The 15,191-nt window shown below is 36.2% G+C and overlaps 1 protein-coding gene across 8 annotated transcripts in view; it reads left to right on the top strand.

Moving 5' to 3' along the window:
• Positions 1-15,191, top strand: part of LOC148852984 (cullin-associated and neddylation dissociated) — a 73,515-nt gene that overhangs the window by 40,637 nt on the left and 17,687 nt on the right. For all 8 annotated transcript variants that reach the window (XM_088944506.1, XM_088944507.1, XM_088944508.1 and 5 more), the window contains exons 23-26: positions 6,586-6,834; positions 6,925-7,110; positions 7,221-7,367; positions 7,527-7,643. In XM_088944506.1, coding sequence (XP_088800632.1) covers positions 6,586-6,834; positions 6,925-7,110; positions 7,221-7,367; positions 7,527-7,643 — 699 coding nt within the window. The remainder of the gene's footprint in view (positions 1-6,585; positions 6,835-6,924; positions 7,111-7,220; positions 7,368-7,526; positions 7,644-15,191) is intronic.

Raw genomic sequence — 15,191 nt, 5'->3', positions numbered from 1 at the left:
GCCCTTCTAGAGTAACAACTATTTCTGGAAAACGTTGGTTCATTACTTTTATTGATGATCATACTAGGGTAACTTGGGTTTTCCTTTTAAAAGAGAAATCTGATGCTGAAATTGTGTTAAAAAATTTCTATAACATGGTTCAAACACAATTTCAGACTCAGATTAAATTTTTTAGAAGCGATAATGAAAAGGAATTTTTTAACAATGTGTTAGGGATTTTTTTTGCTGAGAAAGGAATTGTACACCAAAGTTCGTGTAATAATACACCTCAACAAAATGGGGTGGTTGAAAGGAAAAACAAACATCTCCTTGAAGTTGTTAGAGCCCTAGGTTTTCAAACTAAGGTTCCAAAGTATCTTTGGGGAGAAGCTGTTTTAACAACTACTTATTTGATTAATAGACTGCCTACACGAATTTTGGATTTCAAAACACTCATACAGGTTTTCATTGATTGTTTTCCAAACTCTCGGCTAGTGATAAACATTCCCTTAAAAATTTTTGGAAGTGTGGCTTTGTTCATAACAATGATCCTAAACGTTCAAAACTTGATCCAAAAGCACATAAGTGTATTTTTGTAGGCTATCCCACTAATCAGAGAGGTTACAAATGCTTTGATCCAATTTTGAAAAGGATGTTTGTGACTATGGATGTCACATTCTTTGAAGGAACCTCGTACTACAACAACTCCCATCTTTATGGGGAGAGCAACACTAGTGAAGATGGTTCTGATTTAATGTTTGAATTTGTCCATAATGATGTTCCTCACAACCAGTCACCGAAAGGCCTTGTTTATTCAAGGGAATATCTAGGTGCCGTCTCAAAATGAAAAAGCTGAAACAACAGAGATATGTGCAAAACAGTATAAAGGCCTTGTTTATTCAAGGGAATATCTAGCATAGAAAAGGAGAGGCACTATTCCGCAGCATCAACAAGAATCTGATCTGAGGTTGGATCATGAAATTCATGATAATTCTCCAAAAATCACTGAAAATATTCCTCCAGGTAATTCTAATTCTTCCAGTCAGCTTGATCTTCCTATTGCTCTTAGGAAATGTGTTAGGTCTTGTACAAAACATCCTCTGTCAAATTTTGTATCTTACAAAAATATTTCACCTTCATATTGTGCCTTTATTTCACAAGTGTCTAGTGTATCCATTCCTAAAAGTATCTAGGAGGCTCTAAATGTTCCTGAGTGGAAAGAAGCTGTTTTTTAGGAGATGAGAGCTTTGGAAAAGAATGCTACTTGGGAGAAAGTGGACCTGCCAGATGGAAAGACAGTTGTTGGTTGTAAATGGGTGTTCACTCTGAAGTACAACTCAGATGGATCCTTGGAGAGATACAAGGCTTGGCTAGTAGCTAAAGACTTTACTTGGGCATATGGAGTAGACTTCTCTGAGACCTTTTCTCTAGTGGCGAAGCTAAATACAGTTCGAGTACTCTTATTTGTTGCAGCTAATCTTGACTGGCCACTGAATCAGCTGGATGTGAAGAATGCCTTTTTGAATGGAGACTTGGAAGAAGAAGTATATATGGAGCCTCCACCTGGTTTCACTGAGAAGTTTGGAACTAAGGTATGCAAGCTAAAAAAAACCTCTATATGGACTTAAACAGTATCCTAGAGCTTGGTTTGAAAGATTCACAAGGTTCGTTAAAAGTCAAGGATATGGTCAAGCACAATCTGATCATACTCTTTTCACAAAAAGATCCACCAAAGATAAGGTTTCGGTTCTGATTGTCTATGTTGATGACATAATCTTGACTGGAGATGATATTGAAGAGATGAGCAGACTAAAGCAGAGCTTAGCCAAGGAATTCGCGATTAAAGACATAGGCTAGTTAAGGTACTTTCTTGGAATGGAAGTGGCAAGATCAAAGAAGGGCATTGTGGTTTCACAACGAAAATATATTTTATCTCTCTTGAAAGAAACTGGAGTGAGTGGATGCAAACCTTCAGACACTCCGATAAAAGTTATTACTAAACTTGGAGAAGTTAAAGATGGGGTTCCAGTAGATACAAGAAGATACCAATGGCTGGAAGGAAGATTGATTTACTTGTCACATACACGTCCTGATATTGCCTTCGCTGTGAGTATGGTGAGTCAATTTATGCACTCCCCGTACGAAGCACATCTTGAAGCTGTGTATCGAATTCTTAAGTACCTAAAAGGCACACCAGGAAAATGACTCTTCTTCAAGAAAAATGAGAAGAGAGGGGTTGAGGTGTATACATATGCAGATTGGGCAGGCTTGATCACCGATAGAAGATCAACTTCGGGGTACTGCACATTTCTTTGGGGCAATTTAGTTACTTGGAGAAGCAAGAAGTAAAGTGTAGTTGCTAGAAGTAGTGCTGAGGCTGAATTCAGATCAATGGCTCAAGGAGTGTGTGAGGTTCTTTGGCTAAAGAGGGTGCTAGCAGATCTTAAGATACCAGTGAGCTTTCCGATGAAACTGTATTGTGATAACAAGGCAGCTATCAGCATTGCTTATAATCCAGTTCTACATGATAGGACTAAACATGTTGAGATTGACAGTCACTTTATAAAGGAGAAGCTTGAAGAAGGAATAATCTGCACTCCGTTTGTACCAACCACGCAGCAAGTTTCAGATGTTTTGACTAAGGGCTTGTTGAGACAGCCATTTGAACTTTAAGTTAGCAAGTTGGGCATGATAGATATCTTTGCACCAACTTGAGGGGGAGTGTTGGCAAATTAAGAAAGACAGGATTTGCGGCAAATTAAGAAAGATTTGATTTTATTTGAATAAATTTAGGAAAGATTAGATTTGAATGAATTTAGGAAAGTCATATCCTAGGATTAAGGGAAAGATTTAGTCAATCCCTGATTGAGAGAAATTCTAGGGGTTTTGTCTTTCCTATCTTTTCTTATTTAAGGTGTATGCTCAATATGTTTTCATCATCAATAAAGAAAATCTTCTTCTTTTCTCCCTCTATATTTCGCAACACAAACTTGATGAGTTGTTGCACTCTCTCACAGGGCATACAAATCCCGTGCTTGAAATAAATAAATTGGGCTTTTACAAGATTTGCAGATTATTGATTCACAGGATCATTGTCAAATGGAATTTGATAGTACACAAAAACAACTTTGCTTCATGTGGTATTTGAAAAGCTCAACACATTTGTTCCAAGATGACACTGTGAGCGGACTGTCGTGAAAATTTATTTTTCACGACATTGAACAAGGAAGGTCTTTTGTACTTCCTTCCCATCTGTAATTATTTCAAGGAGAAAAGGAGTTGCAAGAGCTTCATTTTTCCTTCAAAACAGAGATAGTAAAATGCAAAATGGGTTTTCCTTTCTTCTGTTTTTGAGACGAGAGTCCAAGAAATAAGGAAAGTATTGCAGATGAGTTATGGTACAATCTAATTTCATAATGTTCCTACTATGGGGTCTTGGGATTCTCCATTTAGTGTGTTTTTATTTTAATCTCTAGAGTTTTGAGAATAGGAATTTCAACGAAAGATGTCAATGGGAGAAATCTGCCATGAGAAACTGACATCCATTCCCAAACCAACTTCATCTTCTTCTTGTTCCCTTGTTTTTACATCCATTTCCTATCAAAATAGTCTGGTATGCTACGATTACAGTAGCAGACAACAAGGTTCGATTTGTTAATTCTCATATATGCCTTTGTAAGAGATCTACCCAGTGGTTTAAAAGGTGTGCCTAGGCACACTGGTGAGGCACATTTTGGGGTATGCACCTTACCCAGGTCCTAGGCACACCCCTTTCAAAAGGTGCGCACCTGGTGCGCCTAGGCGTGCGCCTGATGTGCCTTCTGCCTCAGCCCAGGCATGCGCTCCGAGAACCCTCTATTTGCTAATGTTGTTCATTCATTCATTGCAATAAAATATCTTCTTAAAAGATAATGAAAGTTATAAAATCATTATTTTTATGTGAAAAATAAGAATTTCAGACCCTAACATAGACTTGTTCGGGCTTGCCTCGAGGGGCGTGGTGCAAAGGCGACTCATAGAACCAAGAATGCAGTATGTTTTACATCACATTAACTGCTTGAAGCAATGCAATTAAGGAATAAAAGAGATTGTGGGTTTTACATGCTTGAAAATGCTTTATATGTTTGCTTTTATTTTTAAATTTTCATCTGAATACACTTTACATGTTATGTTTATGTATTTTAATTTTAGATACTAGGCCTTTTAAATAATTTATTTTAAAATTTAAGTTTATATTTTTTATTAACATTATGTTTATTATTTTTTGAATTAATTTTTTTTTTGAATTTTCTGACTTTTTTTTGTAATTTTGCTCCTTTCTTAAAAAGGCATGTGCCTTGCCTTGTGCCTTGCGCCTCAGGCGCAAATTGGCCCTTGCGCTTTTTTTGCGCCTTGCACTTTTAAAACACTGGATCTACCATGAGAAATCGACATCCATACCCAAACCAATTTCATCTTCTTCCCATTCCCCTGTTTCTTCATTTATTTCTTATGAAAATAGGCTGGTATGCTAATTGGTTTGTCATTGAGCCAAAGCTCCCTTTTTTAAACAGTAGTCGATAACCTCTATATATGGGACTTAGATCGTCGCTAACCACTGTTCTATAGGTCAAAACTAGGTCGAAACATGACATGTTATTGCTCTAGATGTTGTGCTTCAATCGCTGGTCGCCACTGCTATTGTTTTACAAAATCCTCATAAGGGTATATATAACTGGTATTTTAAAAGATTAATACATTTTCCATTAGGAAAAGTAGCAGAGGGAAGGCATTTGTTCATTTTTTCAAAAGCTTTGGGGAGGATTTTGAAATTAAGATATGACATGAATACGCTATGAAATCCTAATAAATCCTTAGAAAAAATATATTAACAACAATAAATATAAAATTTATATGTTTTTAACTAATTTATTTAAACATGAAAACCATACTTTAATTGTTTATAGCAAACCATTCGACACGTGACCTGGCAAGCTTTCTGGTTGTGTCTGGTTGAAGTCTTAAACAGTGCTTATAGTTAGTTGATTTGTTCTCTAGGTAACCTGCTTCCTGTGGAAGTGAAACTATTTTCATAAATGGCAACAGGGTGGTAGTCCAGTTGGATAATGGGTTCAGTAAGAGCTGAGCTCTTTTTGCAATTTGGGGCTTGAGTATGTAGGCTTTTTATTGAGTGGACGTATAGGGTGGATTTATGGATGAGGAATAGGGATAGGTCCAGTGGTCCTAGCAGACAGTGTTACCTTATTGAAAGGTTATCTCTGTTAGATGTATTTTATGTGGTTGATATTTTTGGGTCATCTATTTCAGGAATTTTCAAACTGATCTGAGGGTTTCTTTTTATACCACGAACCTCTGCTTGAGGGCCTTGGCTTGCATCACGTTTTTGTATTGTCTTCTGTCATGACTAATGGGGCTTTGTACCTAACAATGCAGCTCACTGACACATACTAATACAATGTTTTTTTTTTTTTTTCTAAAAACTTACAAATGTTTCATGCTAATGTATCATTTCCCTTAGATATACAGTGGACCAATAGTTGCTATGCCACACAATAAGACTGTTTTGTAATTGGGTTTGTACACAACTCAAGTATTTTGTGATGGGTTATTCACAAGTCAAGTTTCAATGGAAAGAGCAATGTCACGTTACACAATACACAAATATTTCAAAATCCTGATCAAATACAATGTCACAGTAGGGTTATCACTTTGTTAACATTTTTTTTATAAGTAGTCACTTTGTTAACATTTATCAAGTGATTTTGTCAGTCAATCTTCTTTCACAAAAACAGGGTGTGCAGTTATTGAAGTTACTTGGTTTATGGAAGCTAGAGTAGACAGAGGTTAATGAGCTCCATTGTTAATAAGCTTCTTATTCAATCTATTATAAGACGAGTTAAGGAACTTGGGTAAGGATAGAATTTGGAACCTGATTAGAGTCCATGCTAGTTTCACGGATGGTTAAGATGGGACTGGTTTCTTAGGGATATGGGCTGTTTTACGTGGTTTCAACTGCAAATCAAAAACTATGTAAAGTAAGTAAATTGTGAAAGATGAATTACTTAACCTGTTTGTTGATGCAAATCAGTCTAATTGAGTTTAAAGAGATTACTCTCCCTTCATCAACTTAGGATTGTTGTCATATCTTAATACAATTACTATTTATAATATCACTATTTTGTTATCCAGGAAAGATTTCAAAGGTTTTTGTAGGATAACAAGACTAAGGATTTTGCTGCAGCAATATATAAAATTACAACCTCTAAGAAAATAACATAGGTTACTACTTACTAGCATACTGCTTGTTACAGATTGGTGACTTTAATGTTGGTCTTTCTCCACAACCTTACTGATTTGGCATGATTTACAGATTTTATAGAGCTAATGATTTGTAGTTGTTTGAATTAAAGTTGAATCTTGGTTCAAGTGTTATGATGTAACATCCTTGCACCTTTTACCTCGTGTTAACATATTTCTTTGTTTGCTCTCATTAGTTGTGGTTTTTACAACCAGAACAAATTTTGTGCAACTACTTTTCTGTTGTTTTGGTGAAATAGTTGTTATGCTTTAATTCCATATTTGAAACTTGTCATTTCATTTTCTTAGGCTAAACAGCACCTTGCCTTGCTTTGTTTGGGGGAAATTGGACGAAGGAAGGATCTCAGCTCACATGCACACATAGAAAACATTGTCATTGAGTCTTTCCAGTCTCCTTTTGAGGAAATAAAATCTGCTGCCTCTTATGCTTTGGGAAATATAGCTGTTGGAAATCTATCGAAGTACCTGCCTTTCATCCTGGATCAAATTGATAACCAACAGAAGAAGCAGTATTTATTGCTTCACTCTTTGAAAGAGGTGTGAATGCTAGAGGCAGAAGTCTGGTTTCAATGATTATTATTATTATTATTTTTTCCGGATTGACTTAGTTTTTCTTCCATGCTGCAGGTTATTGCAAGGCAGTCTTTAAACAAAGCTGGTCAGGCTGAGTTTCAGGATACTAGTGTTGAGAAGATATTGAAATTACTGTTTAATCACTGTGAAAGTGAGGAGGAGGGTGTTCGCAATGTAGTTGCAGAGTGTCTTGGTAAAATTGCACTTATAGAGCCTGCAAAGCTTGTTCCTGCACTTAAGGTATCTTTCAGTTGGATCCAAGTTTATCTCTTGCATTTGTAATGCTGATTTATGGTTTCTAATATACTCTGCTGCTTGACATGATTCTTCTATTTGTTATATTATTGCAGATAAGGACAATCGGTCCTGCTGCTTTCACTAGGGCGACCGTTGTCATTGCTGTAAAATATTCAATTGTTGAGCGTCCAGAACAGATAGATGAGATTATATACCCGGAGATCTCCTCATTCCTTATGCTTATTAAGGATCATGACCGGGTAAGTTGCCTTCTTAGTGCTTTGAAGATGATTATTTGTACTTATGGAACCCATATAGGCTGGCATTAACAATTGTATTTCTCTCGTATTTATTTTCTGTGTTCCATTGCTTGTTATGTGTTATTAATACGTTGTTTTGTTTCTTTGATTGTTTTACAGCATGTTAGGCGTGCAGCTGTCCTAGCTTTGAGCACAGCAGCTCACAATAAGCCAAATCTCATCAAGGGGCTTCTCCCAGAGTTACTTCCACTTCTTTATGACCAAACAGTTGTTAAGGTAGAAGTATAGGAAAAGCTTGCAATGTTACATAGAGTTAGACCTACGTATTGTAGATATGAACTTGTTACTTGCTGATGCATGCAGTGTTATGAAAAGCGAGTTGCACAAGAAAAAGTACAAGGACATTCAAGACTTGTAGTTCCTAAGGTGCTTGGTACAAGACGAGACATGTGCCTGGACAAAGCAAGGCACGCGTTTTTAAAAAAATATTGAAAAGAAAAACATTAAAACATAAAGATGTTTTAAAAATCATATTGGCTGAAATCAAAATGCATAAGCATAACACTCATGACAAATTCAAAGTGAAAGTAAAATTGTAAAAGCAAACAAATGTGGTCTGTACCAAGGTACTTAAGAATTTGATAATTCAATAGTGTAAAACTGTCGACGCATCTGTATCCTAGTTGCATTACTTCAAGTGGCTAGTGTGATATGTCTTGCCATTCATAATCCTTTTAGGTTGGGGGCTCTGGGGAAGCACCCCAAACCTAAATTTTTGGCTTGTATGTCTAAGGATGTTTTTTTATATTTTGGTTGCAGTTCATTCTATTTTAGTTTTATGGATCAGAGATTATAAATGTCAGGATTGGGTCAACTGGTTCTGGGTTTGTATATTGAATTCTGACTGGATTAAGATCTGAATTGATTGTGTGTGTATACAAATATATAAGTATTTGAGTTTTTATATATAGATCGGCCTCATGAATACCTTAATATAGGATAGCGTTGTTTTGTTGGGTGTACTTGGACCCTAAAAATCCTTATATGTTCATCAATCACCAAAATACCGATTTCGCCATAGCTCCAAGAGAAGAAGAGAGAATTAAGGAAAAACAAAACCAATCATCATCTAAGCCTTATCCCAACCATTTGCCATTTCATTCTGTTTCATTCTGTTTAATGCCAATATTTCCCAAAGGAAAATAAAAAGGAAAAGGATATAAGAGTGAATATTCTCCATGAGTAGCCATCAACCACCTCCCATTCCCCACAGCAGGGAAACCACCTAAATCAACGAGCTTCTGCTTGAATCCAATACCACTAAGCTTCTAGACCATTGGTTTATTCCATCCCCTACATTGTTCCTTTTCGATTCTCTTGTTAGGTTCGTCAATCATTTTTAATTTCCTCTTCAATTATCATCTGGGAATCGACCACTAGGTTGTTCTCCAGTTGGCAGAACCTCTGCCTTATTCTTCTCTTTGTGATCCCTCTGCTCTAACATCATGAATTACTGTTTAGCCCTTCCATTACCCCAAAACAAAACATCTGAAGCTGCTTATTAAATTATCAATAAAAATTTAAAAGAAATTGGGATTCTCTGTATCTGCTCATGGATAAACTTCTCTGTTTCACCCTCCTGTCTACAACTTCTGAGCTATTTCAATCTCATTGAAATATGACTTCCTTGTCTGCTTTATCCCAAAAAAAGTATGACTTCCTTGTCTGATCCACCTCAAACTTGATTCCTTGGGGCAAATCAGATCAAATTGACTTTGAAATCTTCAATGTGGCACAGGTCTAGAACCTCTGCTGTTACTTGTAACATCTTCTATGAATGGGTCTAGTTTCAGCCCTAAAGCTTATATTATGTATCCAGTGTGAGCCCTGTTCTTTTTTCTATTATGTTATTTTAATTTAAAGGACCAGTTTCACTTGAGGAAGCACCAATACTATGGGGGATGTGGTGCTTGGTGCATTCGTAGAGCAGTCTGGAAAGTGGATGCTTTGTTCTACTTAGTTTTGTTTTTTCGTTATTTTTCTTTTTTGTTTTATCAGCTGTCAATTTAAGCCCTGCTTTTCGTAATGGAATGTAAGAGTTTTTGTTTTTATTTTTATATTTTATTGTTAATTGATTCTTGTTGCTGAAACGAAAACAAAACTGCATCATAAACAATTTTTGTATAAAAACAAATTAAGTAATTATTTTTCAAGGTGGAACTCATCTCTGCTCATCAAAGCAAACAGTGACATCCGGGTACGGTCATGAGATGAAACCTTGCCACAGGTGTAGAGTAGCACCTGATCCATGCAGCCCATCATGCCATGCCACTATGGTGTATTTTGTGCATGTGGCTATGTGCCTTTGACAACATTCGTGATAGTTATTATTATTATTATTTTTTTTGTAGTATATGTTGTTTGGTGCAGTGAAGTACCTGGCTTATGTTAGATAGTGTAACTGTTTATTGCATGAGGAAGTTTCTTTTGATATTGATACAAGCCAGCGATGGGGATCCAAGAGAACTATGGTAAGATAATAAGCTTGTCATTGATGACTGCAGGCGTGGATGAGTTGAAAATTGTAGATAGATGAGAGCTTTTCTATATAGGTGGTTATCTTGAGGTTGCTGGGTAATGGCTACTAATTTTTAAGAGATTTTACATTTTTACTTTTTGTTAGCATTTGTGATTTAGAAGTTTGAGGTCTATCTATCAATAGAAGAGGGATGATGACATATTGAAGGGAATGTGGTGGGACTCATGAAACATTGCCTTTGAATGGGACCATCAAGTATCACAAAGTTCATAGTGCAGACTCGTCTAGAATTAAGGCACTTTGCTCCCACACAAGTTAAGGGGTTACTCTGAATTTTACTTCTGCATATGAATGATTAGCCATTTTTCAACAACCGAAAAGACTTATTTTACTTTGAAGCTTTGCTTTTGTTGGGCATGGTAAGTTATGAGGAGAGTGACATGGAAGAAGTGCTATCCAGTTGGATATGGCACTGGCACTCCTTGTCATTCATTGGGTGGTGCCATGACCATAGACTTCACTCCTTGCCATCCAGTTAATAGTGCCTATTTTATAATTATAATGTCAAAAAATAAAGAATAAAAAAGTATTTTATAATACATAGTACAAGGATGGTAACCAGAAAATAGAATAGAAAATAAACTAGTTTTGCACCATCATGCCAAGATATCCATGATATTTGTGTTGTTTTAACTTTATTCAGATTTTCTCATATGTGTACAGCTTATTGTACCATTTCATGACTCAATCAGACGTGAAAAATCAATATTCATGCAGAAATACCAAACTTTGAACTGTCCTGGTAGTCCTACTTTTCCTTGCAATTTTTAGCTTTAGCTCCCAAAGTAATGTCTCATCAGTACTTGTAGGTTCTTTATAGATTTGCATTTTGCATTTTCTTTCTTCATTAAAAGTTATTTTAAGGGGCTGCAATTTTTTTATTTAAAGTCTCAAATCACCCCAGTGATTTAAAAGGCGCGCCTAGGCGCACAGGCGAGGCACATTTTAGGGTAGGCGCCTCGCCCAAGTCCTAGGAGCAGCCCATTCAAAAGGCGCATGCTTGGTGCGCCTAGGCGTACGCCTGGTGCACCTTGTGCCTTAGCCCAGGCGTGTGCCTTTTCAAAATTTGCCGCTTTTTCCTTTTTTTTTTTGAGTTTGGCGGCTGGGCCGGGGGCTCTGCCCTCAGACCCCCGTGCCATGCCTTTGAGGCCAGCCCAGATAGGTCCATTCATTCATCCTAATAAAATATCTTCTTCAAAGTAAATAAAACTATAAAATCATTTTTTTTTTGTGTGAAAACTAAGAATTTAAAAGACCCTAACATGGACTTGTTTGGGCTTGCCTCGAGGGGTGTGGCACAAAGGCAGCTCGTAGAATTAGGAATGTAATATGTCACATTAGCTACGTGATGCAATTGAGAAAAAAAAGAGATCGTGGGTTTTATATGCTTGAAAATGTTTTATATGTTTGATTTCATTTTTAAATTCTCATTGAATATGCTTTACAGATTATATTTATGTATTTTAATTTTAGATAATAGGTTTTTTAAAACATTTATTTTAAAACTTAAGTTTATATTTTTATTAATATTGTGTTTTATAATTTTTTCTGATTTTTTTTTTGAATTTTTAGCTTTTTTTTTTTTTTTAAATTGTGCGCCTTGCCTCAAAAAGGCGCGTCCTTCGCTTTGCGCCTCAGGCACAAAATGGCCCTTGAGCCTTTTTTGCGCCTTGCGCTTTTAAAACACTGAATCACCCATGGGGTGTCAGATGCAAGTAGAGTTTCCATATACATTGGGTTAGGATTTAGCTTAAGATATTCCATCCAATTAGGGGCCAGTACTTGGTATAATGGTACAATCTTGGGCTATGAAAAAGGTTAGGATTTTATCAAGTCTACCCCTCCCAAGATTCCAGATAGCTGGGACCAACATTTGTTATTGGCCTTTTTTATATACTATATCTTAGCACCCAGAGTGGAATGTTTATTCTATTTTCTCTGATCTACGGTTAGAATCAGAGTCATCATCATCTAAACCTTGTCCCAACTATATGGGGTTGGCTACATGAATATGAATTATACTATGATTCCTGTAAGTGCTAACTATTAAACTCCTAGGTCATATAAAACCCTTGCATGTATAAAATTCAGTGACTACTCAATCCTTCCATGTGACAATACTCTGATTGGGAGCTGCCAAGGCAACCCAGGTCCTTTGGGATTTGGAGGAGTCATTAGAAATAAAGAATGGATCATACTAGCACTTTATTCAGGACCGGTGGGGATTTGAATTCTTTAAAGGCTGAACTGTTTACAATCTTACAAGGTGTTGAGATCGCAAAAGACTTGAACTTGGAGAACCTGGTAATTGAAGGGGGCTCCAAGGTGGTGGTAGGTTGGCTAAGAGATCTGGACTCAATGATTTGGTGTTATAGAAATGAAATGAAAAAGTTTAAGTGGTTAACACAGCAGATGAATCTATGTATACAATGGGTGGGGAGGGAGGCTAAAGCATTGGCTGATTCATTAGCTAATCAAGGGGTAATTGGGGTTCAGTTGTATTGGGCGCAATTGTAATTCTGTACTAGCTCTGTTCTAACAATGAGGCTGCATCTCGTGCCTCCCTTTGGGGTTCTTGTAACGATGCCTATCATAATGGATTTAAATGAAATTTAATGATCTCTTACTTATCAAAAAACAAAAAAAAAAAAAAAAAGAAAACAAACCACTAGGTACCACCATCTGATTTAATCACCATAGCATGAGATTTTATGTATGGATCTTTATACCATTGGGATGTTTGGGAAAAATATTTTTGTACAAGTTCCCTCCTAGAGTGTTGATAATGTCAGGGCACTTCTATGAGCTTTCCTAGTCAAATAGGAAATGTTCTGGGTTTCATTGCAGATAGTAAATCTTATTGCACTCGTTCTACTTTTCCAAGAATAAATACAGGAGTTTTAGTGGTAGTGACACTCTTCTCTTCTTTGATGGTATGAATTTGTTTTTGAGCATTCTTAGAAGCTTAGAAGTTAGAATCGCTTCCAATCATTCAACTTATCAAGAATATTGCCCAATTTAACTTCAGCTTTGATATATTAAAATGTTTGAAATAAACCCTATGTCTTTGAGAGGTTCAATGGACCATTCAGTTTGATAATATCAGTATATATCCTGCACAGACCATTTATGTGGTTTTACAACCCCATATATGGTATCCATGTTTGTGCCAAGTGCCAAGCATGTACATGTGTCATCTTGCCCCACTTTTACAGTGTTTCTAGACTATGAGGAACTGTGTCTTTATTATCTCCTTTGGTAGAGTCTCACTCAACACCTAGTACCTTTCAATATTACCTGAGGATCTTCCAGTCATACAATAAATGCAATTATTATAAGAAATTGTCTCTTAGAGGAAATAGTTTTAATATTTATAATCTTGTTTCAAAGTATAGAGGTAAATTGACATGAGATGCAACTTCAAGTAACCTAGTTTAAAGAATTACATTAGAATGATTTTAAATAAGCATACAGAAATCACATTTCCAACACTTAATTTACTTTGCCTCAATCTGTCTTTTTGTTTATGATTCTCATTGTTGGTGCTTCATGTCTGCATCATATGATTGAGACTTTTAGCTGATACAAGGGCCTTGTGTATATCAGTGGTTTAAAAGGCACGCCTCACACAAGTGAGGCACATTTTAGGGTAGGCACCTTGCTCAGGTCCTAGGCGCAACACTTTTAAAAGGCGCACGCCTGGCGTGCCTTGGCCCAGGCGTGCGCCTTTTGAAAATTGTACGCTTTTTTGCTTTTTTTTGAACCTAGCGGCTGGACTTGTTTGCTAGTGTTGTTCGTTCATTCATCTTAATAAAATATTTTCTTAAAGGCAAATAAAATTATAAAATTATTATTTTTGTGTGAGAATTAAGAACTAAAGACCCTAACATGGACTTGTTTGGGCTTGCCTCGAAGGGCGTGGCATAAAGGCGACTTGTAGAATTAGGAATGTAATATGTTTTACATCACATTAGCTATTTAAAGTAATGCAATTTAAGTAAAAAAGAGATTGTGGGGTTTACATGCTTGAAAATGTTTTATATGTTTGATTTTATTTTTAAATTTTCATTTGAATATGCTTTCCATGTTATGTTTATGTATTTTACTTTTAGATAATAGGTTTTTTAAAACCATTAGTTTTACAAATTAAGTTTATATTCCTTATCAATGGTATGTTTAATATTTTTTATTTTTTTGAATTTTCTGACTTTTTTTTTTGATTTTTAGCATTTTTTTTGTATTTTGCGCCTTGCTTCAAAAAGGCGTGCACCTCGCCTTATGCCTCTCGCCTCGGGTGCAAATTGGCCCTTGCCTTGCGCTTTTAAAACACTGGTGTTTATGTAACTGTTGTGGCTCTTATTAGGCATATTCCTAATATAGGCAAATGGTTATTTAATTCAAAACCTATAATTGTGATTAGCACTCTTATTCATTATAGCTTTTTTCATCTTTTTTTCTTTGTGACAATTTTAAGCCAAACTGGTTGCTCAAACTAGGGGATTGAATCACATATTTAAGAGAATCTCTTACACCTTACAAGTAGAAGCTCTAGCAGTCCTATTCATTTGATCCATTTGTGAACAATTTATGATGTGAGGCATTTTAAGTTTCAGAACTTCTGACCTATATGTATCTGAGCTATCATGTAGCACATGTTACTGGGGATCAAATCAAGTATTTGAGAGGATCTCCTGACCTATAGGTGTAGAAGTCCTGCTGATCCTGAGTATTGGGGCTAATCAAAATCAGAGAAATTTTAAGTTAGAATCTTGATATGTTTTTTAGTAGCAATCAAATAGTCAATCAATCCTCATCATCTAATCCTTGTCCAACTATGTGAGCTTGGCTACATGAATCCTGATTGTCATTCTGCTCTGTTCAGTGGCATACCCATTGTTAAATTATGAGCACTCAAGTCATTTGCTACTACTTCAACCCATGTCCTTTTCGTTCTTTTAAATAGGGAGGACCAGACATTAGGAAGTACAAAAGAAGAAATAGAAAAAGAAAGTCATAGGCTGATAGCTGTATTATACTCCCCCTATATCTGTCTGGGTAGGCTATAGCCCCAGCATAAGACACTTTTCTTATCCCCCCTCTCCACTCTTTTAGCAAGCAGTCGGCTACTTCATTCATGGATCTCCCCTTCTAGCAGAATCCCTTTCGGTTTGAGGAAAATGAAAAGGAATTATGATTTATGATAACAAGAAAGCTGATTCTTGTCT

Source organism: Nelumbo lutea, chromosome 5 (genome assembly GCF_056320005.1).
Source record: "Nelumbo lutea isolate HS-2025 chromosome 5, American lotus-T2T, whole genome shotgun sequence".
Lineage (NCBI taxonomy): Eukaryota > Viridiplantae > Streptophyta > Magnoliopsida > Proteales > Nelumbonaceae > Nelumbo > Nelumbo lutea.
This window is presented reverse-complemented; position numbering and strand designations above follow the sequence as displayed.